This window comes from Musa acuminata, chromosome BXJ2-11 (assembly GCF_036884655.1).
Source record: "Musa acuminata AAA Group cultivar baxijiao chromosome BXJ2-11, Cavendish_Baxijiao_AAA, whole genome shotgun sequence".
Classification (NCBI taxonomy): Eukaryota; Viridiplantae; Streptophyta; class Magnoliopsida; order Zingiberales; family Musaceae; genus Musa; species Musa acuminata.
In genome coordinates this window covers 28,637,303-28,664,563 of record NC_088348.1, presented here as the reverse complement: position 1 = coordinate 28,664,563, position 27,261 = coordinate 28,637,303, and the positions used below count along the sequence as shown (strand labels likewise).

At 39.9% G+C, this 27,261-nt stretch overlaps 1 protein-coding gene across 1 annotated transcript in view; it reads left to right on the top strand.

Moving 5' to 3' along the window:
* The window catches only part of LOC103971844 (MAP3K epsilon protein kinase 1), a 32,444-nt gene extending 6,198 nt beyond the window's left edge, over nt 1–26,246 (top strand). The window contains exons 6-24 of the mRNA XM_009385977.3: nt 20–103; nt 11,789–11,890; nt 13,588–13,719; nt 16,065–16,136; nt 16,211–16,317; nt 17,695–17,809; nt 18,012–18,311; nt 19,166–19,444; nt 19,578–19,622; nt 20,693–20,872; nt 21,022–21,105; nt 21,207–21,298; nt 21,382–21,465; nt 21,542–22,359; nt 23,702–24,096; nt 24,189–24,323; nt 24,964–25,370; nt 25,485–25,599; nt 25,862–26,246. Coding sequence (XP_009384252.2) covers nt 20–103; nt 11,789–11,890; nt 13,588–13,719; nt 16,065–16,136; nt 16,211–16,317; nt 17,695–17,809; nt 18,012–18,311; nt 19,166–19,444; nt 19,578–19,622; nt 20,693–20,872; nt 21,022–21,105; nt 21,207–21,298; nt 21,382–21,465; nt 21,542–22,359; nt 23,702–24,096; nt 24,189–24,323; nt 24,964–25,370; nt 25,485–25,599; nt 25,862–26,038 — 3,723 coding nt within the window. The 3' untranslated portion in view covers nt 26,039–26,246. The remainder of the gene's footprint in view (nt 1–19; nt 104–11,788; nt 11,891–13,587; nt 13,720–16,064; nt 16,137–16,210; nt 16,318–17,694; nt 17,810–18,011; nt 18,312–19,165; nt 19,445–19,577; nt 19,623–20,692; nt 20,873–21,021; nt 21,106–21,206; nt 21,299–21,381; nt 21,466–21,541; nt 22,360–23,701; nt 24,097–24,188; nt 24,324–24,963; nt 25,371–25,484; nt 25,600–25,861) is intronic.
* The last annotated feature ends 1,015 nt before the right edge of the window (nt 26,247–27,261 follow it).

Here is a 27,261-nt window from a genome sequence, read left to right as displayed (position 1 = left end):
TGTATTGAACTGTAAGCAGGTTTTGGAGGGTTTAGTCTATTTGCATGAACAAGGTGTAATTCATCGTGATATCAAGGGTGCAAATATCTTGACTACCAAAGAGGTAATTTTTAAATATTTTTGTTCCTTTCAGATTGACAACTAACTTGAGTTCTCATCAGTATCTACGTTTTCAAGAGAACTTGATCTCTTTCATTTGGAGTTTTATTTTGATGGTGATTATTCATCACCTATTTTGGTTGTTTATTACATCTCTTAGTTTCTTCTATCCGCCTTTTGTTGCAATAATTTTTAATTCTTGTTTGTTTGAGCATAATAGTTAAATTTTATTTCTGCTACTTAATAAAGGAATTTTCACCTGTTCTGTAAATGTATCTGTGAGCGTGCATAATTTTGTGTAACCATATTGGCGCATAACTGCCAGAGTTGGATCCTATCTTGAAATCAAAATCTAATTGACTACTGAGCTCATACCATGATGGGCATGTTATCTTACCTTCGTAGTCATCCAAATATTAAAGAAGTAAAGGAGAAGGAAGATTGTGGCCTGGAAGGAGTGTGGAAGAAATTGTTAAAGAAGGGTGATAGTAAGGCTTTGAGGCTTAAAGAAACATTGGCTCTTTCATTAAGAGATTCATGCATTGGCATCATCATTGTCATGCATGCTTAAGGTATTCAAGTCTTATGTATAAATTAAAAATTCAATTACTCTTGAGATTAGATTAGACAAGCTATTCAAGCATGGGCTCGTGGACCCTAATTTGGCATAGGTAAATGAAGATTAAGCTTGGAAAATATTTGGCACCTATAAGTTAATAAGTAGTTTGTTAACCATTGAGATTGAATATTTCTTTTATAGTAATTTAATTCAACGCTTGGTAGTCAATGCACATTGATCAAAAACCATTCTTTTTTGCTAACTAAGAGTATATGAGAATAATGTGTAATGTGTACTTATGTTGAATCAAACGATTTTTTCTTGAAGCATTTCATTTACAATCTTCTCACTTTTTGCATTTTGAAAACATGGGTAATAATATGGGTGAACATGCATAGGAGCAGTTCCAAGCAACATTTAGAATATGATTTTTTTGAGAAAACTATGGAGAATCCTTGTGGTTCTACGCAAGGTTCATTGTTTTGGGTACCAGACCCATCTCAATGATCTTTCAGACAGGTATGTACCGATCAGTGCCAGTGTATTGACACATGGTACGCCAATGCGTACCGACGTTTCAGTGAGGAAAAAAAGTGGGAGAAAAGGGGCGGTGGAGGAACTAAGGAGGAAGAAGGAAGAAGAGAAAGTAGTGGAGGAAGAAGGAAGAAGAAGAAGAAAGGAAAGGAGGAGAAGAAGCAGCGGTAGCATACCTAGGAAGTAGCGGCGACAATGGCAACGTCGAAGCGACAACGACAGCGGTGAAGCAATAGTGGTGACGCAATGGTAGGGGCAACAATATCGTATGTGAGAAGAGGGCTCATGTTTGCTAGCCCCAAGGTTTGCCATACCGAAGCGTATCACCCATACCGGGCGGTACGTACCGGTCCGACAAGTTACCGGTACGCGGACCACCCGGTACCGCTACAGTACTATACTGTAGCACTGCTACAGTATGAAAAAAAAATTTAAAATTGTTCGGTACACTATGGGTGTACCGCTCGGTACACCCTGATGTACCGCCCAGTATACCGGTACCGTACCGTATCGAGCCCAGGTCGAAATGCTGGTACGGTATGGTACGACGAACCTTGGCTAGTCCTATGTTGTTTTTTTTTCTTTTTTTTTTTTACGTTGAGTTGGACAGGGTCCACCGTATATTTGATTTTTTATTATTTTAATTGATCCACTTGAAACGATGGTGGTCCGCGATTCAGCCCATGCCTAGACTAGTATGTACTTCCTATACCATACCGTTCGAGCAGTATAACGCCCTTGGTTCTATGTACACTTCGATGTACTAAAAAAGTCATTTGATCTCTGATCCTCTCGCTAGATCTTGTTTTTTTTCCTCCATCCTTAAATGCATTAAGATGTTGCAGATTTGTAGTTGTTTTTATATGCAATGGTTTAAAAAGCGCTAGGCGCCAAGGTCTCAAAATGCTTGAGGCGCTAGGCGCATTGCCTGAGCAAAGCAATGCGCTCTGAAATATTAAAATATAAAAAGTATATAGTATAATTGATAAATATGATTATATAAATAAAAATATGACATTAAATTGACTGGAGAAAGCTTTAGTCAATTAATCTATTTCGAACGATAACAACGACGAAGAAATAGATTAATTAGCTGAAGCTCACGTCTTTCTCTCTCTCTTCTCAATGTTCCCCCTTTTTTCCCTTTTAACTTAATGCATACTTGTGTCAATGCAACGATATTTATAAAATCCTTAAATAAGATCATAAGTGACGAATGAAATTAAGTTTAAATATGATTGTTGTCTACAAGAAAGGGATAGACCAAGGGCAAAAAGAAGCTTATGTCATTTAGCCGAAACAATTTTGGCAAGTTATGATTAAACACCGTGTTAACAAACATGAAACTAAGATCCTACATATACAAACAGATTTCCAAAAAATAACAATAGGTGTAGGTGACCAGGAGAACTCTAGTCAATTAATCTATTTCGGACGACAACATTGGTGGAGAAAGCTTCGGACAACAGCAGCGACGATAAAGGAAGCTACGGATGATGACATCGTGGGCGAAGGAAGCTTCATATTTGTCTGTCGGTCCTCTCCCTTGATGGTGGAACAAGCTACTTACGGAAGAAGCTATGGCGGAGGGAACTGTGCACGAAAGATAGACCTTCGGATTCGTCCGTCAATGGCAGAGGAAGCGTCGGTCCTGCGCGTCGGCAGTGGAGGCAACGATAGAGGAAGCGTCAACGATGGATTCAGTAGCTGCGCTAGGGTTTATGGCTTGAGGTCATGCGGGGGGCGGGTTTAGTAAGTATAGTAACATTATGTAGTGTTGTTGGTTCAATCGAACCAATTAGCTACTGTTCAATTGAACTAGACTCAATAGTCTGGTTCGGTTGCATTGTTTCAATTAGGCGCTTGCTTGAGGTGTCTGGGTTTAGTCGAGTGCCCAGGCTACCACGAACGGTCGTCGCGCACCCGCAACAACTTCGTTCAACGAATCGTTCGTCGCTTTTGCATGCTTGTACCAAGACACGACAGCATGTTTAACCTTAGTTTTGTGTGTTTTTTCTTGTAAAAATGCATATTCAAATAGGTTGCAACGTTGCAGTGCGATCGCTCACCGCGCCGGGCTGAACTGTCCAAAACAGCTCCGTTTTCGCGTGCCACGACTTGTTTTCTGTAAATCGCAACTGCGTGCGAAACGCCAGCCATCTCAGCACCCTACAACCCCCCGGGTGGCACAGGGTTGGATGGGGCTTCGGTATATTGTCGGGCGTTGAAAAACTCTTCACAAGTTCGCACGTTAACTTGACGGGAACTTGCTTTCGTGCCCGGCACCCGGTGAGCAGTTGTTTGTGGACTTGTAACTGTTCGTTCTACCTTCTAAAGTCCTTGTTTTCCTCCTTCCTCTTTTTTCTTCTGTGCACACAAGGTGCTTGCTGAATTGCTTGTAAAGCTTTCTTCTTTACGAGACATCGGGACTTGTCCGTCGCTCGTTTTCAATCTAATCAACTTTTTGTTTTACAGGTCCTTCGGGACCTGTATGAGGTTGCAACTAGGCTGACCCTTTGCGGATGCATATATCGCAAGGGCGCCTCATGACATAGGCAATCCCAGCTAAGTCCGAGAAGTTGGCACAAGGGTGCTTCGCGACTTAGGCAACCCAAGCTAAGTTCGCGCCTCATGACTTAGGCAATTCCAGCTAAGTCTGTGACATTGTGGTATCAGAGCGGGCAAGCAATTCGAGCAAGCAGCGAAGGAACTTCGTAGTTTCGCCATGGCAAAGCGTCGTGGCGAATCAAGCAAGATGGGGCAAGCCGGACCCTTGCCCCAAGCAGCCGTAGGTTGGCTACAAGTGCATACTCGCTCTCATGCTGTTGGAGCCACTTTGGAGGAGCGCGACAGCGAACGTGATGAGTGAGAAGTTGGCTACTCTCAGCGAGCGGAGGAGGCGCAATCTGGAGAGCCAATCGGGAAAAAGAGCCACAAGGAGAGACTTACAGCGACGGAAACACGCTTGGATGTCCTTGAAGCGAGCTTGGAGGAACTCTACCATGGCCAACGAAGGTTTCTTGGGGTAGAGAGCTCGCAAGAAGAAGCTGAATCTCGGATCGACGAGGTTGAGGCCCTAGTCGACCGACTATTAGACGACACCAAAGACCCCATGTAACATCTGTAGGAAGCCATGGCAGAACTCACTTCCAGGGTGACCATGCTCACAAGGGCACTGAATGCGGGAGGAAGCAACACCCGCGTTGCGCCGCCACAAAACTTGAGGGCACCCGAGCCACATTGTTATAAAGGTGCTAGAGATGCTAAAGAGCGTGAGAATTTCTTGTTCGACATGGAACAATACTTTCGAGGTACGAGACCTGATTATGAAGAAACCAAAGTTTCGATAGCAACCATGTATTTGAATGAGGATGCAAAACTTTGGTGGCGAACCCGTTAGGAGGAGATCCAATAAGGTCGGTATCGGGTGGACATATGGGAGGACTTAAAGCGAGAGTTGAGAACTCAGTTTCTACCTGAGAAAACAGAGTTCGTCGCAAGGAGGAAACTAAGACAACTCCGCCAAAGTACTTCCATTTGAGACTACGTGAAGCAATTTTCTGCACTAATGCTGGACATACAGGACATGTCCGAGAAGGATAAGCTATTCAGCTTCCTCGATGGTTTGAAGCCATGGGCGCAACGAGAACTGCATCGAAGGAATGTCATCGATGTGATCGGGGCAATTGCTGCCGCAGAAAGACTCATTGACTTTGTTTCCTTTGAGGACTCGGGAAAAAAGAAACAATCTTCAGGAAATCACCCTCCAAAATATTCTCGTGGGAAGGAGCCCGGGGGCGAACAAAGGAAGAAGAGTTCCCACAAAGGGCCAAGCTCAAAAGGCAAGGCCCCAAAACTTGGCGGATGCTTCTTGTGCGGAGGGTCGCACATGGTGAGATAGTGCCCACAGAAGCAAGCACTAAATGCCTTCACAACTTCTATTCATCCCCCCCAAATTGGACAAGGGCAAGGCTGTCGCTCTTAGTTCGAATAGTTCAAAATCCAGTAGCGATGATGAGGAGTCGCAAGGACCTCGGATGGGAGCGATGCGTTTGTTGAATGCTATGCAGGGTCAAGTGGTGGAGAACTTGAAGGCAAGGCCATAAAAAACAGGAAGTAGCGAGCTGATGTACGTAGACATTAAGCTCAATGGCCAAACGACCCGTGCAATGGTGGACATGGGCGCTGTCCACAACTTTATTGCCGATCGAGAAGCAAAGTGACTTGGGCTGATCTTGGAGAAGAACCCATGTCGAATGAAGGCGGTGCACTCGGAGGCCAAGCGGATCTCCGGGTTGGCAAAGGGAGTTCTTATCAAGATCGGAACATGGAGCGGGAGCACGAACATGATGGCGGTGCCATTGGACGACTTCCAAGTGATTCTTGGAATGGAGTTTATACATACGGCGAAGTTGGTGCCAATGTCGTTCCTAAACTCCCTATGTATGATGGGAGGTGACGATCCCTGTGTAGTTCTTGTCTCTCGGAGAGGAACTAATGACCCCTAATAGATTTCGGCATTACAACTGAAGAAAGGGGTACGAAGAGGTGAATTAACATTCGTGGCTGTTATGAAGCTAGAGCCACTCGACGAAAAGGTCATTCATGAACCTGCTGTAGTGGCGAACGTCGAAGGAGTTCACATACGTTATGCCACCCGAGTTGTCGAAGACTCTATCGCCACGCAGAGGCGTGGATCATTATATCGAGCTGGAGCCAGGAGTGAAGCCTCCAGCGAGCCCACCCTATCGTGGATCCTAAACTCCCTATGTATGATGGGAGGTGCGACCCCTGTGTGGTTCCCGTCTCTCGGAGAGGAACCAAGGACCCCCAACAGATTTCGGCATTACAACTAAAGAAAGGGGTACGAAGAGGTGAATTAACATTCGTGGCTGTTATAAAGCAAGAGCCACTCGACGAGAAAGCCATTCATAAACTTGCTGTGGTGGCGAACATCGAAGGAGTTCACAGACGTTATGCCACCTGAGTTGTCGAAGACTCTATCGCCACGCAGAGGCGTGGATCATTATATCGAATTGGAGCCAGGAGTGAAGCCTCCAATGAGACCACCTTACCGCATGCCCCCTCCGGAGTTGGCAGAGCTATGAAAGCAGTTAGGTGAATTGCTAAGCGGTTGTCCCATCCGCAGTTCTAAAGCACCATTCGGAGCTCCAGTACTCTTCCAAAAGAAACAAGATGAGAGCCTTCGACTATGCGTCGATTATCGAGCCCTCAATAAAGTGACGGTGAAGAACAAGTATCCCATCCCGCTCATCGCGGACTTGTTCGACCAATTGGGCAAAGCCAAGTATTTCTCTAAACTCGACCTCCGATCGGGGTACTGGTAGGTGCGCATTGCTGAAGGCGATGAAGCGAAGACTACCTGCGTGACCAGGTATAGAGCGTTTGAGTTCTTGGTGATGCCTTTCGGCTTAACCAATGCTCCGGACACGTTCTGCACTCTTATGAATCAACTATTTAAAGAGTACTTGGATAAGTTCGTGGTTGTCTACTTGGACAATATCGTCATCTACAGCCAAATGCTCGAGGAGCATGTTGAGCACCTTCGGATAATTTTTAAGGTTCTCAGGGAGAACACTTTGTTCGTGAAAAGGGAGAAGTGCTACTTTGCTCAAACGAAGATCTTATTATCGGGGCATCGAATCGGTGATGGCTCCATTCGGATGGACAAATCGAAGGTGCAAGCTATTGCGGAATGGCGAACTCCATAGCAGGTGCCAGAGCTGAGATCCTTCCTTGGTTTCGTCAACTACTATCGACGCTTCATAGCGGGGTATTCGAAGCGTGCAACTCCACTGACGGAGTTGCTGAAGAAGGAGCAGCCTTGGAGGCGGTCTGATGAATGTGAAGTCGCGTTCCAAGATCTGAAGGCTGCTGTGTTGGAAGAATCGATGCTCAAATTGCTGGACTATGAGGAGCCTTCGAAGTCCATACAGATGCTTCAGACTTTGTTATTGGGGGAGTATTCATGCAGGAGGGTCATCCGGTGGCCTACGAGAGCCGTAAGCTCAACGAGACCGAGCGGCGATATCCGATGCACGAGAAGGAGATGACAGCGGTAGTCCACTGTCTACGAGTTTGGCGACACTACCTTCTTGGATTGCGATTTGTGCTGAGGACAAACAACATCGCTTTGAGCTATTTCCAAACTCAGAAGAAACTCTCCCCAAAGCAAGCACGATGACATGACTTCCTGGCTGAGTTTAATATGGCAATGGAGTACAAGCCCGGAAAGGCAAATGTCGTGGCCGATGCTTTGAGTCGGAAAGTGGAGCATGTGAATGTTGTACAATTGGAGGGCAGAGGCCAAGCAAGTAAGTTGCACTCCAATTTCCTTTCCAGGATTAGGGATGGACTGTACAGTGATCCCCAGGCAATAACCCTGATGTAGCTCATCAAAGAAGGCAAGGCATGACGATTTTGGGTCCAGGAGGGACTCGTTTACATAAAAGGGAATATGGTTTATGTCCCTCGAGTGGACAATTTGAGGCGTGAGCTCTTAAGAGAGTGTCATGATTCCCTTTGGGCTGGACATCCAAGCATTCACAGAACCTTGACTATCGTGTAGAGGGTCTTTTACTGGCCGAAGATGGGGACTGATGTGGAGGAATATGTTCGAACGTGCCTCACTTGTCAACAAGACAAGGTGGAGCAGCGGAAGCCAATGGGACTTTTGGAGCCGTTGCCTGTACCAGAAAGGTCATGGGAGAGCATTTCCTTAGACTTCATATCAAGTTTGCTAACAGTAGGGGGACTCGGATCGATACTCGTGGTGGTCGATCGATTTTCAAAGTATGCAACTTTCATTGCTGCACCCTTACACTATTCAGCTGAGGAGGCGGCCAAGCTGATGATGAAGAATATGGTGAAGTATTGGGGAGTCCCGCACAATATCATCAGTGATCGAGATACTCGGTTCCTGGGACGATTCTAGACGGAGCTATTCAAATTGTTGGGGTCTAAGTTATACTTCTCCACAAGCCTCCACCCCCAGACGGATGGTCAAACCGAAAGGATAAACTTGTTCCTGGACCAATATCTTCGGCACTACGTGAGTGCCAACCAATAAGATTGGGTGAAGCTGTTGAACATAGCCCAATTCTCCTATAACTTGCAGCAGAGCTCTGCGTCCAACAAGAGCCCCTTCGAGATTATTACAGGACAACAATCGTCGACTCCTCACACCTTGGCTATCAGATATACTGGGAGTAGTCCGTCAGCATATCACTTTGCAAAAGAATGACACCGAAATGCAGATATTGCATGAGCTTACTTGGAGAAGGCAGCCAAAAAGATGAAAAAGTGGGCCGACTTGGGAAGGCGACCGTAGAAGTTCAAAGTCAGCGATTTGGTGTTGGTGAAGCTCCAACTAGCATCACTCCAATTCTTTATGAACAAAGTACACAAAGGATTGGTGCGCAAGTATGAAGGGCCCTTCCCAATTATCGATAGGGTGGGCAACGTCTCCTACAGGTTGTAGCTGTCGGCGTGGCTCAAAATTCACAATGTTTTTCACGCCAGCAACTTGAAAGCCTACCACTCAGATCCGTAAGATGTTTCCCGAAATGTTCCAACTCGGCTACCCCCCACCAAAGCCTCCTACGAGAAGCGAGTTGAAACCATTTTGGCGGATCGTAAGATAAAGCTACCCAATGGAGCTGAGCAGATCGAGTACTTGGTGAAGTGGCGAAAGCTTCCCCGAACTGAAGCTAATTGGGAGCCCGAAGACGTCGTACGACATGAAGAAGCAATCATCAACAACTACCAACAAGCGCCGACGAGGGCGTCGACAGTTTAAGTGGGGGAGAATGTCACGAACGGTCATCGCGCACCCGCAACAACTTTGTTCAACGAACCGTTCGTCGCTTTTGCATGCTTGTACCGAGACATGGCAGCATGTTTTGCCTTAGTTTTGTGTGTTTTTTCTTGTAAAAATGCATGTTCAAACAGGTTGCAGTGCTGCAGTGCGACTGCTCGCCGCGCCGGGCCGAATTGCCCAAAACAACTCCGTTTTCGCGTGCCACGACTTGTTTTCTGCAAACCGCAGCTGCGCGCGAAACGCCAGCCATCTCAGCACCCTGGAACCCCCCCCCGGGGGGCACAGGGCTGGATGTGGCTTCGGTATATTGTCAAGCGTTAAAAAACTCTTCACAAGTTCACGCGTTAACTTGATGGGAACTTGGTTTCGCGCCCGGCACGCGGTGAGCAGTTGTTTGTGGACTTGCAATTGTTCGTTCTACCTTCTAAAGTCCTTGTTTTCCTCCTTCCTCTCTTTTCTCTTGTGCACACAAGGTGCTTGCTGAATTGCTTGTAAAGCTTCCCTCTTTGCGAGACATCGGGACTTGTCCGTTGCTCGTTTTTAATCTAATCAACTTTCTGTTTTACAGGTCCTTCGGGACCTATACGAGGTTGCAACTAGGTTGACCCTTTGCGGGCGTGTATATCGCAAGGGCGCCTCATAACTTAGGCAATCCCAGCTAAGTCCGAGAAGTTGGCACAAGGATGCTTCGCGGCTTAGGCAACCCAAGCTATGTTCGCGTCTTGGCCGCAAGGGTGCCTCACGACTTAGGCAATTCCAGCTAAGTCTGTGACAAGGCGGCACTTCACTAAAGCACGTCGCCTGGCGAATCTGTGAGGCGCTCGGGCCTCTCTTTGCCTCACCTGAGCGCCCGGGCACCTATTTAAACTCCAGCTTATATGTATGTTCTTTTCTATCTAATAGTTATTTCTAAATGAGCATAAGCTGGATCTATAATGCTGCTGATGTTGCATGTGAGAGAATCTATGTTGATAATGCCCTTGGGCAAATTTAGCGATACACCTAATGCACAACACCTACAAGCATCTACTGGGTTTCATTTGCTTTGACAACACACAGCCACCTTTTGCTGTGACATCACCCCCAAGTAATTTTTTTGAGCACCCTCTCTTCTTTTGCAACGATGCCTTTGGCTGCTTAGTACACTAATACCTCACCTTATGTAGAACAAAATTTGTCACTGGGGACGATGATCAACATCGATGATCATCATGTGATTGATATTTCACCATTTTCTTGTTCGTGGTAGCAGAAGCTTCATGTCAGTGCCCATTACCGCAGCTATGTTCCCTCAACTCATGCAAAGTCTATTTACCCTTCTGGCAGATGTGCAAGTTGCAGAACATCACCTAGCTGCCATGTCATGCTTTACAGAGGGTGTGGTGACGAGAGTTCTTAAGTTCCCACTACAATAAAGTCAATAACTTGAGAGAAATCATCATGATGATGGATTTTTTGATGTCTCTGAACCGCAGTTGACAACTTAAGCACTTATTCCTCTTTCTTGTCCATCTCTAAAGTGATTTGTGGAAGTGACAACAATTCCCATATTACTTCGCAGACATCTCAACTGCATGCTGTAAGTTCAACCTGCTGTCACTGCATAGCTGGCCTTGGACTAGCAATGATCTGACCTCTTCTGCACTCCACCAGTAGTTGTTCAACAGCTGAAAACAATACCATTAAATAGGCCAAAGAGAGAAGCATCAAAACCACAAGTTTTACAGAAAATCAGAGCTTGATTCTTTTGTTTGATCTGTGATTTCAGCTCCAGTGAGTGGGAGAATCAAATCCAGCAAACAGAATCTTTTGTGTCACATTTTTAGATGTCTAGAAGATCACTTTTATGGAGACCAATCAAATTCTCTTCAGTAGGGTTCAAATCCTAAAGATTTACATGACTAAGTTTAAATCAATTTCATAGGATCAATCAATTTCGTTTTAGTAGGGTTCAAATCCTCAACATTGAAATGACAAAATTTATCTTAAATTTCATAGCCTTTCTCAGCACGTGAAGATGAAAATTAGTTTCAGGAAGTGACCCTGTAGCATGGTCTCAACCCTTCACCATAGGACAAAGTTGATTTTTTGGGGGCCAGGAATTATTAAAGCATTTGAACCCTAATCCATCACTCATTAGGGTCCCACCTTGATTTGTCCTAGCCCCTAGATAAAGAACTGTCAATCATTTTTTGTACTGTTTTTTGGATATATTTCAGTTTTTATTTTTAGTTGCCATTTTATTATTAGTAAATTATCTCATTTCTCTCTTTTCATTGTTGGGTTGTCAATTCTTCTGCTACAATTGGATGATACTTTGCTAGGAGGATGTTATCCCATCATCAAATAAGTCTTTTGATCTTTTCAATGATGATATTTACCTATTTTTTTGACCATGCTTCCCTTTGTACTACAGTTATTTACTGCAATACTTGTGGCTATACATAAACTTCACACCTGTCTTTATGCATCTGTCAGCACATGCATCATGAACATGTATACTTGTAGAAGCTGATGGAGGTTCTTGTGCTCCTTGTTGATGTATTTTGTCGAAAGAATGATTTAACAATTAATTTTGATTTATTCTTGCCAAAGATTTATTTCCTTAGGATTATGCTATGAAATAAAATTTTCAAAATTAGGCACTCTCAAGATGGCTGATGGATACTTTCTGGCATATTTTGCTTCAACTTGATGCATGCTCTCAGTTTTAGTGTTCTTTTCATTGTTTTGATGTGTGTGGGAATTATCTATAGGGTCTTGTTAAACTTGCTGACTTTGGAGTTGCAACAAAGCTCACTGAGGCAGATGTTAATACACATTCGGTGGTTGGAACACCATACTGGATGGCCCCTGAGGTAACCTATTATACAATGTTACTGGGATTTTGTGTAATTACCCAGGGTATTTAATATTGCCCAGGGATTTTCTTTATCATAGATTATTTTGTTAACGTTACAATGAAAGTTCTGAAGACAAGGTAAGTGGACATACAGTCAGATGGCAGATAGAAGCACACTATAGCATTTTTATGATTATACTTGTCCAAGACAGTAAATCAACATTAACCTTTGTAATACTCTCTAACTTTGACATGTTTTTAGACTGACAGTGAATTCTACTTATATAAACCAAAACTAGAATGCTAATTGAAGAAAACCAAAATTGCTGAAAAAAATGGTATGGTTCTTTCTCTCATGGTTTGCAAGCTCTTCTCACCCATTTTCACTGTTCTTCAGTCAAGCAAATACATAGTCAAGAATGCTCCATGGAGTTCTTCACTACTTTTAAATAATGGCTGCCTATTCAATTTCAAACATCTCTCTAATAATGGGTACCAAGTGGTTGTCCAAGAGAAATATTGACAATAGTGGGTTCTCCATGCAACCTATTACATTTGCTAGGAGTGTTACCTTATGTGCTTAATGAACAAAGGCAACTTATTTTCTTTAATACGACAAATCAAAGTCTTCATCATTAGTGGTCAGAGCTTACAGTATAGGTGGAATGCAAAGTATGGGAATAGAAGGATAACACGGAACGGTAATTAACTGACAGTTGGATAAGGAGGGAGAATATAGCGGATAAAGTAATTGTGGTAGTGGTCAGTGAATGCTGGTATGCAAATGGTAACCAAAGAGTAAGCATGCAAAGGCAAGACGAGGTAAGTGGGGAAACTTCACGATTTTTCACCATTATGAATTCATGTTGTAATCTTGTCTATCCACCAAGGACTTCAGAACCATATAAAAACTGAAGATACACCTGCAACATAGTCTGCACATGTTGGCCTTCCCGAGATCTTGTATCAGAGGGAGCCTTATGCATTGAGGCACCCTTTTTTTTATCCATTTCATAGTCTGGATCTAGGTTTTAAATTGCCCAACCTCTACAGGAAGGTTTTCAAGTCCTCTTCTAAACTTTCTGCATCAGCCTGACCACATGTGGTCAGAATCTGGCTTTATAACTCAGCTCAGCTTTTCCCAGCCTGGTGATTGCTTCAGTCTATTACCAGTTCTTTTCTTAACAGCTAGTCTTGTACCATAATTTGTAATGTTTAGGTATACTTCTATTCCCATAAGATGTGTGTATGCATTTTATAAAATGGGTGTCTTTACATGTGTGCATATTTCTCTAATGTGGATTTGTATACATATCTTGCATTGTTTTCTCATTTTAGTTGCCATACTATTCACATCAATTTTCTATTGGAAAACACCAAAAGATAGAAAATCTAAACCTTAGATTTTTCAATAAAATCTAAACCTGACTATCCTTCTTAGTTTTATTACAAATTCATGCCAAAAAGCAAGTCTTTGTGCTAACAGAAAAGGAAAGAAATAAATACTAAATAACCTGAGAAGTAAAAAATAAAAAGGGATGATCCGTTCTGCATCTCCTTTCCCCAAGTCCTTTTTTCAATAAAATTGCAGTGTATTTGATTGTGTTTTCTCAATGCAATTTCTTGTAAGCTACTTTGTACTTTGTTAAATTCATCTCATTTGACTTTGATTGCAAATTTTTTGAAAGGATGACAAAACTATACTTGTTTCAGGTTATTGAAATGTCTGGCGTTTGTGCTGCATCTGACATCTGGAGTGTTGGTTGCACTGTCATTGAATTGCTCACATGTGTTCCACCATATTATGATCTGCAACCAATGCCTGCACTTTTTCGGATTGTTCAGGTATGACTAGCTTGCATTCAATCCTTTTGTTATTCATTATTTTTTGATATATTTTATGGACCATATGAGTGGCTTGTGGCCCTCCACATGCTTATTTATTGTCATCCCTCCAGTTACTACATTCTTATTCGTTTTACTGATACAAGAGTTCTTAGTCCTACCATGGTTGATGAGTTTTGACTAAAACTTAGGTTTTGAGCCATGTACTGGCATGGCAAAGGTAATATCCCTGTTTTAAGAGTGTGCCACTGGTGATCAATGTTAGAAAAATATTACACAGTTGAAGAATCGAGAACTTAGACAGCTGTGTTGAGAAGCATTTGGGCAGAATCTCTGAAGGTCACACATTTCAGGGGAAACAAGGAAAGAAAAATCAGAACACCACTAAGAAACTCTTAAGTAACTTTATATTTAATAGAACATGTTGGTCTGAAACCTAACTGACTAATGAAATGGTTCATGTCGATTAAACATAAATGTACTCGGTATTGTTTCCACTCCCTTCCTTTCTGTATATTTATAGCCTCCCCTGTTGGGCATAACTAGTACTTCAAGTCATATTCTGATGTCATGCTGCCTAGCTGGAACTTTCTTTCAACTTAAGACATAATTATTTAGCAACGTCAAGTTCATTGATTTGTCTGAAATTATTTTCATATCGACTTTTATCGTTTTATATTATTAATATTAAATTCAAGTAGACTAATAGTTGCTTATAGCAAAACCTTCCAACAACTAGCAAATATAGGTGATTGGTCATCAACCCAACAATGACTGTCAGACCTGTTGGCAACAATGACTAATAGTTTCTTATGAAGATTTTGTTAATATTCAAAAACATTGTGATATCTAGTAAATGCTTAATATTTATATAATGTGCACATATGCTGACAAGTGACAACTGTTGTGAAATCTGGAAATACATTTTGATGTTATTTTAGAATGAGAACGTCCAATCAGAACCTGCAGATGGTAGTTATTATTTGATGGGCTTAGTTGGAATGGGCTTTCTGAATATTATCTATCATTTAAGAATAAGACAATAAATGAATAAAATGTGTTGAGTGCTTTTAGAAAACTATTCTTCTAGTTTTCAGTGTCTTCTGACCTTGCCTCAAAATAACGCTTTTAACCAAATGATGAAGGCTTCAGCCACGGGCTGCCTTAATATGTTCATAGGAGGTCACCATTTAATTCTGTGGCCCCACTTTTTGCTAGTTTTGTGTCCAATCTGTCAAATCCATTTGCATTTTGGTACTTAAACAAGGTTTTGACAATCATATGCTGTTTGTACAATCCTTAAACTGGTTAATGAATGACTCGCCGTACTTTATTTTCATATGGCTTTAAACAGGTTGGCTAATGTTGTATGCTAGCAAAATTTTGTTGTTAATACGAAATATTCAATTATTTCTTGGTTGTTCGAAGGCATAAAATATCGCTGATATCTAGGACCAAATTGCCATCATGCACCTACTTTTGCTTATGACCAGTGCATGCATTTTTAGCAATTCATCAGACAATTAAATATTTTCTATGCATTGTAGCAAAATTTATTTGCAGATATTTATTTATGGATATGGGAATGATCCATAGGATAACATATGGGTTAAGTATGCTTAGCTGCTTTTATGTATAGCATAATGATACTCAGATAAAGTCATAAAACATAAGGAAGTGGCAGCACTAAATTGTTAGCAGACATGATCTTTGATGCTTGTGCACTTACACGTCACAAGCCAAAAGCTTCAAGCTTGTAGAATGAAAATCAGAAACCCATCAAGGATTTGAAGAGTTATGCATTATTTCTTGTTATATATAACGTTCACGTTAAAGGTGCTTCATAATGGTAATCCCAAGTGAGTAAATTTTGGTACTAACAAATGCCTGCACGTACTGATCAAATTTGTTGTCATACTGGAATTGTGATGCATAGAATATAATAACGATGCATCTATTGGGATAAGAATAATTAAAGTTTTGTGCTGTAGCTGATTATTTAGATATAGATATGTATGTGTCCTCAAGGAAATGGATGGCCTCTAAGGTTTCCCTATAGCCTTTTAAATGTACTTTCCTTTTCTGTTCTCTTTATCCTTAATATTCCAGGCTCAGATAAGCTGTTACAGGTGGATAGGCATCAGCAGAGCTTATATACCTAGCTACAAATGTGTACTTGCATGTTTTGCAGATATCCTCTAGACACTATGCCATATGGTTGACATAGCACTTGGGCATATTGTTCCTTATTCCATTTTGGCATGTATCATTACTTGTCTATTATGTTGTTCTTTGGAAAAAAATGTTATGATGCATATATATGTATGATTTAATATAATTTTCAGGACGTGCAACCTCCCATACCTGAGGGCCTCTCACCTGACATTACTGATTTTCTCCGTCAATGTTTCAAAAAGGTAGATAAAATTGTTGCATTAAGGAAACTATACCCCATTTCAGTATTGCTTCTTACTTAAAAGACCATTTTCAGGATGCAATGCAGAGACCAGATGCAAAAACATTGCTATTGCATCCATGGATCCAAAACTCAAGGCGAACTTTGCATTCATCTTTGCGACAAACAGGTGGAAGTATAAGGTAATAATGCAATCTAGCAGTTTTATTGTAAATTTTCCCATTAAGGTGATCTGAGAACTTAAAACTTCTAATAAGTAATTAGTTTCTTAGTTCCTTACCACATGTTTTAGTTTTCTTGTTTGTTTAAATGAGAAGCTTTGTTATTGGTAAGTGGGTTGGCTTTTGAATTAAATGACCACTACGTGACTTGCTAATTGTTTCTGTTTTTATCCAGTTCTCTTTGAGATTCCCATTGATAGTATGTTCAAGACTGGTAAGAGGTCAAAATTCATGGGCTATACTCCTGAATGGAGTTTATTAATTAGGTCAATTTCCATTTATGTAAATTTGGATGGCCTAATTGGAAATAAACCAACAGAGCTGATTAATACTAACTCTATTGTTACAATTGTTGAGCACACGATTCTATACGGAATATAGAAGCTTCTGCAGTGAGTATCGAGTTTTGTTAAAATCCATCTGGTTTGGCTGGAATGTGTTGGACTCAATCTGTTTTGTTGTCTCCAACAGTTCCAGTGGTTTCTACTTTATATCACCGAAACTAATTAATTTAGCATTAATATGCAATTTTAAGCTTTGCAGTTGACATTCTTTAGTTAATTTGCTTTTGATGAAGGATTGTCTAGGAAGCAATTTTTACTAGTTTAAAGTATATGTACTGCCAAATTTAGTTATATGCCATAATCTTAGATGTGGTCCAACTTTTGAAGGTTTTTCTAGTTCAACAATATCTTAGACATAATATTGAAAACAAGGGGTATTTGTTTTTCATCTCCCTACTTATTTTTAACATTTATTTGTACAAATTGTCAATTTTTGACTTTACAACATTTAGCCCCTGTGATGTTTACACCCTAGTAACCAATTTTCACCTATAGGATTCTTAAACATACACCCACGTCAGTATGGCGTGCACCCGCTTTTCAGTGTGCATACAGTGCACTCATTTACCAATGGACATTGGTGAACTTTCACCATAAAATTAGGGGATCAAAATTTTATTTAACAAAAGACCTCACCTATTTTTCAAAACATTCTTTGTTTTTTTGTAAAGTTTTAAATTTCTTTACTAATTTATAATTTTTATTTTCAAGTATTTGGCTGAAAGTTCAAGATTTTATTTGACTCTGTCAAAACCATTTAATTGCTGAGACTGGAAGTCCAAGAATTGGACTAATGTATTTGATCATCCAACATTGACAAAACTTTGCAAATATGCGAAGGTTGCTGGATTTCTGCTTTCTGGATGCATTCTTTAATATTAGACTATATAACTGAGTTAAACTACTATATCACATTATAACTGCAATAACAAGTGACCTTTGATCCTCTGGAAACTCACTTACAAATTTGTCCAGTTACTTGTACAAATTTCAGGAACATTGAGGAGGATACCAAATTGAGTGATGGCAACTCAAATGCGGATAATCATAATGGCGGTGAAAGCCCATCAGCAGAGAAGACTAAGATTGCTATATCTGATCTTGAACACGTATGTCCTTTTTCCAATTTTTTGATTCTTTAATTCATATGTATTGTCAAGGGATTAAAGCCAAAGAATTGATCTAATTTCAAGGTCTTCTCAGTTTGCAGTTATACCTTTTAAGGAGATAATTTAAATTGAGTTATGACTTCTAAGTGTTCTAAGTTCTAACAATATAAAAAAATGATATAATTTGTTCTTCATGATCCAGGAAGAATCTAAGAAAGAGCACTTTGCTACTGATGCAATTCATACTAAAGGTTCTGATGGGGATCAAAATTCTAGTCTTGTTCAGAATGCCTGCTGGAACGGTGTTGAAGATAGAGCAGAAGATGTGCTTTCTGCTAAAGATCCTACCTTAGTTATCTATGAAAAGCCATCTTTGAAGTCTCCTGCTAAAGAAGCAAACTTAGGTAGTCCAGTAGCACCAGAAGGCAAAGGAGGTACAAGTCCTGATGAATCTAGCATGTTTTCCTTTGGATCTAAAGTTGGGAGAAACAATTTTCAGAAGGTGAGATGTTAATTTCTTTACTGTTATTTTGTTATCTCTTCTGTAAACCTCTCTGATATTGTTAAATGGCTTTTGTTTTATGGTGTTACAAATCTTTGAAGCTATCTTTTCCCTTGAGGTTTCATTTGTGTATTATTTCTATTGATTGGCATCTTTTGCATGCTCATCTTTGGTCTAAGTTGAGGATCACTTTTTTGGGTAAGTACGGTGACCTGGTCGGTACTGACACATGGTACCTGTGACTTGAAGAGGAAGTAGGAGAAGAGGAAGGGGAAGAGGAGCAAGAAGGTGGAGGGAAGAAGAGGAGGCACTGTAGGAAGCGAAAGGAAGGAGGTAGAGGAAGGTGAGGAGGTGGTAGAAGAAGAGGAGGAAGCATGCTTGTCGGTGGCACACGACAAGTGGCGAGTGTTTATGGGCAACAACAGAAGCAAAACAACACATGGAGGGATTCTGTTTGGGCGAAGAGAGCTCACGAACATAAGCCCTAAAAGTTTTAATTAAATTTTTTTTAATTAAGTCGGAGCGGACTGTTGGGTGGGGGCAGTCTACTTACTGCTTCACATATGCACTACCGATTTCATACCAGTCCAGATGAAACAACTAAACTTGGTCAAAATAGTGTTGCATATTAAAGAAGGTTAGATTACATAGTCAAGTTGCAGACACAACATTGTCGCATCTTTGCTATTTTTGTTTTGATTTATCTTTTATTAATCTTTCATTTGACCCAATGAATTTCAGGATGGCCTATTTTGGGCATTATAAATTTTCACAAGTTTGTGTTATTATTTTATAAATGTAATCAAATATTTTGTTGCTAACCTAGTTCATTTGTCCATTAACCTATTTCAAAGGTTGTGAAGCAGTCAATTACTCATGGAGCTAATGAGCTTAGTAGGTTTAGTGACACACCAAAAGATGCTTCTTTGGATGATTTATTTCAGCCACTAGATAGACAAAAAGATCAAGGTGCTGAAGCTTCATCATCAGCAACTGGTCAGCAAAATGACTTGGCAAAAAAGCTCAAAGCTAGAATGGCTCAGAAGCAAATGGAACCAGCACAGAACAGCAGTGGGAAGCTTTTACAACTTGTTATGAATTTGCAAGAAGATGGGATTGATTTTGATGGTTCGGTACGTTTTCTGTGTATATGCACTCATTATTAGCAAGTCTTATGGACATTCATAATTTGATTTCTGAAAAAGATACTCTTTTTTCTTACAAGGAAGCATTTGATTACTAGCTGTCGTGTTATATTTTTCTCAGGTCTTCGGTGATAATCTGCCAGCAGATAACACTTTTCCCATTCAGGTGCTCATTCTGTTTCTAGAGTCAAACCTTCTAGTTCACGAAGATGGTTTAGTTATAGGTTCCAGGCACTTAACAGTTATTGCACATTTGCACCTTTAAAGTTTTTTATTAGATAAAAAAAAGAATGACATAACTTACAAGCACCTCTTTTGTGGCTTTCAAATTTCTCTGAAGTCTTTGAGATTGCTTGTGATGCCATTTTTCTTTACCACCTTTTTTATTTACTTTGATCTCTCGGTCTTGTTGATTTTTGTGTTGTTTTCTTTTATTTTCTTAAATTAAGCAAAGACATAATTTTCTTGATTTGCCATATGAGTTACAGTTGTCTTTTGCACCCTCTATTGTAAGAACTAGAATTTTATGGTAGAAAAGTTATATTCTATGGAAGCATTTTTAGTGATCAGAAATTTCAACAAAAAGGATCAGAAGTTCAGCATATACTAGTTATGAGCTTTTCTTGATATGATTTCTATGCTCTCATTGTTGAAAATGCATGGTTTGTTGATAACATGTCAACAACAAGTTGAATCTAGCATGCCAATGAGGTGTCGGCATGCATTGTGGTGATCCATTCTGTAGGTGCTGACATATAGTATGGAATCATGTTATGCCAAAAAGATATTGGCATACCTCCATGCCATGATGTGGTAATGTTTCGTGTTTTGAAGTTGGTTTGCACGTAGAAGGTCAATTTAGGTAGCATACTAGCATGCATGTCATGGAAAATACTTTACCATCAACTTAAAGAAGTATGAACTTGTAGCATCGTTTTTTTCTCAAAATCAAACAAAATATGTTGGACATATAAAAACACATCTAGTTTTACCCCTTCACTTGTTGATTCTGCTTAGGAAATTTATGATTATTAGACGGAAATTAGCTTTCATTAATCAGCAGTTAGTACATGCTACAAGCTATTAAGCTTTACTACTCCATTATCTTTGGACTGAATACTTTTCTTTGATTGCATAACTTTTATCCCAGTGTAAATGAAGTATATATTCCTTTATTATCTAAATTATATATCTTTTTATTATCCTTGGTGATTATTTTGTTTCTCTTCTATGTAGTCTGTCGAATTTAGCAAAATAGTTGGTTTGCTAAAGCCTGAAGCATCTGAAGATGTGCTATTGTCAGCCTGTCAGAAGCTTATGGTGTTTTTCACTCAGCGCGCTGAGCAGAAACATGTTTACATGTCTCAGCATGGTTTCCTTCCACTCATGGAACTTCTTGAAGTCCCTAAAAACCGTGTACGTTTGCTCGCACATCTACTTTGTTAGACTTTTGTACTTCACCATGTAACTTTTGTGTGCTACATGATAGAAATTCATAAAGCATCATTAGAATGACTTAGTCCATTTACATTCTTGGTAAGAACTGATCTTTGTGGCCTCCACAGGTTATATGTTCAGTACTTCAAGTTATCAATCATATAATCAAAGATAATATTGGTTTTCAAGAAAATGCCTGTCTTGTTGGCCTGGTAAGATCACTTCTTCCTGAGATTATATATTGAAGATTCTTTTTATTGTGGATATGTTTAAATGCCAGTTATGGAGTTGATCTCTTATTTGGTATATGCAGATTCCAGTTGTAATGAACTTTGCTGTGCCTGATCGTCCTAGGGAAATCCGTATGCAGGCGGCTTTTTTTCTTGAGCAGCTTTGTCAATCCAGGTTTAGGATGTCACTTCCATATATCGTTTACCTTTACAATTTACCTTCTGCTATTTCCAACTGATGGTATCATGTTCTTTTAGCACTTTGACATTGCAAATGTTCATTGCATGCCGAGGAATTCCTGTTCTGGTGGGCTTTCTTGAGGCTGACTATGCAAAGTACAGGTTGTTACCATCCTTTATCTGATGCATTTTCTGAGTATGGTTGTACGACCTCTGCTAATTTTCTCTCTGTTATCAGACAAATGGTTCATCTTGCCATAGATGGCATCTGGCAGGTTTTTAAGCTTCAACAGTTGACCCCAAGGAATGACTTCTGTCGCATTGCTGCAAAGAACGGCATACTTCTTAGGCTTGTTAACACACTTTACAGCTTGAATGAGGCAACTCGGCTAGCCTCCATTGGTAGTGGGGGTGTATCTCTTCCACCGAATGGTTCTGCTCCAAGACCAAGATCTGGTCCATTAGAACCCCCTAATCGTCCTTCTGTTGTGCAGTTTGATTCAGCAGTCTCCAACTTGGGTCAAATTGATGCTTCCAAGGTTAGGCTTGAGCATCCTTTTCAATCTGGAGCTATAGAACAAGTGCAGAATCCAGCTTCTTATTCTCAGAGGACAGATGCTACCCAGTTGGACAAGCAATTATTTGGAGGAGATAAGAATCATCCAAGTCATGCTATGTTGGAAGCTTCAAAGGAGAATGAACATTTTAGTTTGTGGGATCATGAACCTTCTCGTGTGGATATTGACTTACCTAGGCATCAAAGGGGTACAAATTCTGCTGGTAGAAGTTCTACTGATAAGCCTCCAAAGCATATGGAATTTGCATCAAATGGCCACTCTGGTGGTGCAAGCCAATTAATATCTCAATATGATCAAATTCGTCCACTTTTGAGCTTGCTGGAGAAGGAACCACCTTCTCGTCATGTCTCAGGACAACTTGATTATGTTCATCATCTTTCTGGATTGGAAAGACATGAAAGCATATTGCCACTGTTACATGCTTCAACTGAAAGGAGGACAAATGGTGAACTTGATTTTCTGATGGCAGAATTTGCAGGTATTGTTCTAGTTCTTTCTTAAAGTGCATACATTTAACACTTAATTTGATTTTTTTATTTAAAAGGGTACGAGTCTAAAGATAGTTATGGAGATATTCTTAGATCTTTCTATCTGGGCTGTTAAGTGTCAATGATATATCTGTTTATTCTTGTACGTTATCTTCATATGAAATTTGAAATGCAGATTGGGCTTAATTAACTGTTTAAGAATAATTTATGTATTAAGAACTAGATTTGCTCCATAAAGTCTGGTGGCAAGCTGATGGATCTTTTTTTAAACTTGATTATAGCACAGAGTCACAGGCAAATTTTATTTCTCCTGAGAAAATATGAATGCATTATGCTTAAACTCTAAATTCTGGTATAACTGGTATGGGTTATTTTGTTAACCTGTCTTTGCCTTCCAGTTCATATGGTTCTCATCATGATCCCATTTAAGAAGGATGCAAACCATAACCGAACACATCTGCATTTGGATCATTCATCACTAGCTAACATCTCTAAACTTTATATACTGATTTGTGAAATGTTTATATCTAGCTTTGGGTATAAAGATTTTGATGTTCCAAGATAGTGTAAATTGTATAAAGAGTTATTATGTATATGTTTATATTGTTGGGTTTATTTGTGAAAGTAGCCTGGAAATTGGGACTCCAACATTTGGCAAATGTTGCCATTTTCTGTTCATAAAATTATTTCTATAATTTATTAGTAAAAATTTCTACGATTAGTAGCACTTTTGTAACACCCCAATTTAGTCCCACATCAGAAGTAGTCTGACAGTAGCTTGGACTCAAATATTTTGAATTATTGATTTAGCTTCAATGAAGTTAATAAGCAAATTATTTAATCAGGTCGGGTTGTGATAACTGGTATTAGAATTTACATTATTGGGGCACAGTGAGAGATTTAGTAAAAGACTACCTGTGGACAGAATTGGAGAGCATATCACGATGTGGAGCTATGCACTATACTAAGGCATGATTTTCAGCTATGTTAGGTTTTGATGAGGACATCAAGCCCTTAAGTGAGATAGATTTTAACACCCCCGACGTAGGACTTTAGTGGAGTGGGCGAAGACTTAGATTAGCTTATAAGGGTCTGATAGATGGACTATTGCTAACATAGGCTTAAGTATTTTGAGTTAGGGAATCAGAATCCAGGCTCAACCAAGTTAATAAACCAATTATGTTATCAGGCCCGGTCGTGACAACTTTAGTCTTGAAACTCCAGTTGGTGCTTCCTATGTATACTGAACTGTGATTTATATTCTTCTGGACCTTATTTCACTTGATAAATATGTAGTCTCTTCATTTTTATGATATTATATTTATTTTGCAGAGGTCTCTAGACATGGACGAGAAATTGGTAATACAGACCCTAATATGAAGCTTTCAAATAAAACAACAAAGAAGGTTTTACCCACAATGGGGTCATCTAGTTCTAATGAAGGAGTTTCTACATCTGGATTAGCATCACAGGCAACATCTGGTGTGTTATCTGGATCTGGCGTGTTAAATGCTAGACCTGGTAGCACTACTTCGTCTGGATTGCTGTCGCAGATGGTGTCTTCATCTAATGCTGATGTTGCAAGGGAATATCTTGAGAAGGTAGCAGATCTTCTGTTAGAGTTTGCACAAGCTGACACTATAGTGAAGTCTTACATGTGTAGCCCAAGCTTGCTTTCTCGCCTTCTCCAGATGTTCAATAAAATGGAACCTCCTATTCTTCTGAAGGTCACATTGAACTTCAATGAGAGTTAATAGCTCCTACTTGTTTAGGTTACTAATTCAATTTTCTGACAGGATTTATCTATCTTAAAATGTAGATCTTAAAATGTATCAACCATTTGTCAACGGATCCAAATTGTTTGGAAAGTCTTCAGCGCGCTGATGCAATCAAGTATCTGATTCCAAATCTCGAACTCCGTGAAGGACCTCTTATCTCTCAAATACATAGCGAAGTAAGTAATTTATTGCAAGTTTGCTAACCACATACAAATTTAACTGTTTTTCCTTCTTTATTTTTAGCTTCTGTGAAATTGTTTTGCATTTAGAATCCATCAAAACCAGACACTCTTATGCTTGTTTCTTGAGTTCATGATTGTAATCAAGGCTTGTAACTTTCCTTCAAACTTCTGCAAGCATTGACAACATATGCTATAGAAGAGTCAAGTGCAGCATCAGATCTTCATATATGCAAGTACATTGTTTACTTTCTTTGTCACATGATATTGACCTAGGGTCTGATTTGATGTGGCATGTTTTCTTAATCCTGCATTAAAAATGATTATTTGATCTAAATCTCCATTGTGAACAAGGATTAGATCATCCTTGCAACCTTATCTCTGAATAACTTGTATTTTGTATATACTCCTCATGAGGCTGCAAGCACTTGAACTTTGAAAATTGAGATTTCTTCCATTTATTCTGGTAGTTATCCTTTTTTTCTCTTGATCTTTTGTGTCCCAATGCACAATCCATTGGTCATTTACTATATGGGTTTGAATGGGGGAAAGTTTTTTAAGGTTCTTAAAGTGGAACTTCTGATTCTCTTTTGGTGCAAAATGTGGCTATTTTAACTTTGTATTTTGTTACTCGAAGGTCCTCAATGCACTCTTCAACCTCTGCAAGATAAACAAGAGGAGACAAGAACAGGCTGCAGAAAATGGAATCATTCCACACTTGATGAATTTTATTATGTCAGATTCGCCACTCAAGCAATGTGCATTGCCTCTGCTGTGTGATATGGCCCATGCATCTCGAAACTCAAGAGAGCAATTGAGGGCTCATGGAGGATTGGATGTGTACTTGAACCTATTGGAGGACGAAGCTTGGTCTGGCACAGCATTGGATTCAATTGCTGTCTGCTTGGCACATGATAATGACCAGAGAAAAGTAGAACAAGCATTGCTGAAGAAGGAAGCGATTCAGAAATTGGTGAAGTTCTTCCAGAACTGTCCAGAACAATATTTTGTACACATACTGGAGCCTTTCTGGAAGATAATTACGTAAGAAACATAAAGATTATTTTCATTCTTGAGCTTTGATCTAATCTCCCTAAACTCAGAACTTTCTTACCATTTTCCTGGTTGTTGTCTTTTGATTCACAAATGAAAATGCAGGAAATCATCCAGAATAAATACAGCTATGGCCATCAATGGTTTGACGACATTGCTAGTAGCCAGACTTGATCATCAAGACGCTATTGCTCGTCTTAATCTGCTAAAACTGATAAAGGTAATCTTTGTTAGCTTGGCCAGAAAAGTGTTTGTAACTATTTGGGTGAGTTTTGGATAAAACAGCAGAGCCAGCAAGAGAGAAGCTAGAATTGTATAAGAAAAACAGGAAAAGCCATTATTTGAGTGGAAAACTAAAATTTAGTAGGAACTAGCCAAATGATGGCTCCCTGAACAGATAATTAAGAGGCTTCAATTAGATATTTGTCTTGGTTTGCTCCTTATCACAGTATTCATTGGTCCTATCTTATTTGCTACCTCAGGCTGTGTACGAACATCACCCTAGACCAAAGCAACTTATAGTAGAGAATGACCTACCTCAAAAGCTCCAGAATCTGATTGAAGAACGGAGAGATGGGCAGCGTTCTGGTGGTCAAGTTTTAGTCAAGCAAATGGCCACTGCATTGTTAAAAGCACTCCATATCAACACAGTCTTGTGAATCTGGTTCCACCCATCTTAAAAGGGAACCAATTGGATCTCTGAAAGAAATGTATTATATATTTTTTTTTGGTTTTTTTGTTCCTTTTTTTGTTTCCTGTGTCCTGTAGGAGCATCTTTCAAGAGTTTGTCTGTGCTTTCCTATCTCGAAAATGATGATGAACAACCTTTTGTATATCAATCATGTATGTAAGTTGCTTTTTTATTCATATGATGTCCCCCTTAGTTAGGGTCACCCTTGAGCGGAACAAAGTATCATGCAAGCGTCTGTATCATATGCTAATGATGCTGCTCAGCCAGTTTTGCAGGTCACAGATTGTGATCTTAAGCATCTCATTATTCTTCCACAAGTATTTCATCTGCCAGACATCAGACCTACCTCCTAGGTATGACTGATCTCTGGAGCCTTCAAATTTGTTGTCAAATGAAATCTTACAACAAGTCGCTAAAGCTTTCAATGCCCCTGCAGTGTTGCAAGCTTGGTATGACCATCAGGGAGGATGTCTAATGACTGCCAAAAGTAAGTCCTTCAGCTTCTGGTTCCTATTATGGAGAAGAACATGCATGCTTAAGGCGCTTCTTTGAGCGATTACAGAGTGAATGCTCTACATTAGTAATTCATTTCTCATTTACATCTGTTATCTGCGTGCATTCTAATGGTGTTTTCAAGTATCCCCTCACTAAGAATTTGCCCATCTTCGTCAAATTTTGTCACTGTAGGAGCAAGATCCCAGATTTGCTTATATCATATATGGTGCTGTGAGCTTATATGTGAAATTTATAGGCCTACTTTCGAGCATTATAAACTCTGGGTGTGCCAACACAAATAACAATTGACTGGTTTATCGTGTGTGTTACGGCCTTATGGCGATGTTAGGATGGTACTATGGATTTCTTTATTGTGGAGTAGAGTAGGATCTGTAAGTTCAAATATCAGATCTCTCTCTCTCTCTCGTTGCTAGTACATCGTAGAAGAACTGGTGATCTTCCATTGAATATAATCGCATGAATTACGCATCACGGGTAAGCGTTACGACATAAGGACTTACTTTTGGCACACCCTTGATAGATCTATTTTGTGCAGGTTTCTATGTGACCGGGAGATGCATCATATGACACTCCATTGATATGAATCTTTGCTTCGGTAATTACACATTCTTGATTCTTGACCCCTTAATTTGATTTCATATGCCGCTCTTTGTAGCAATGGCGAAGTCCTCATTT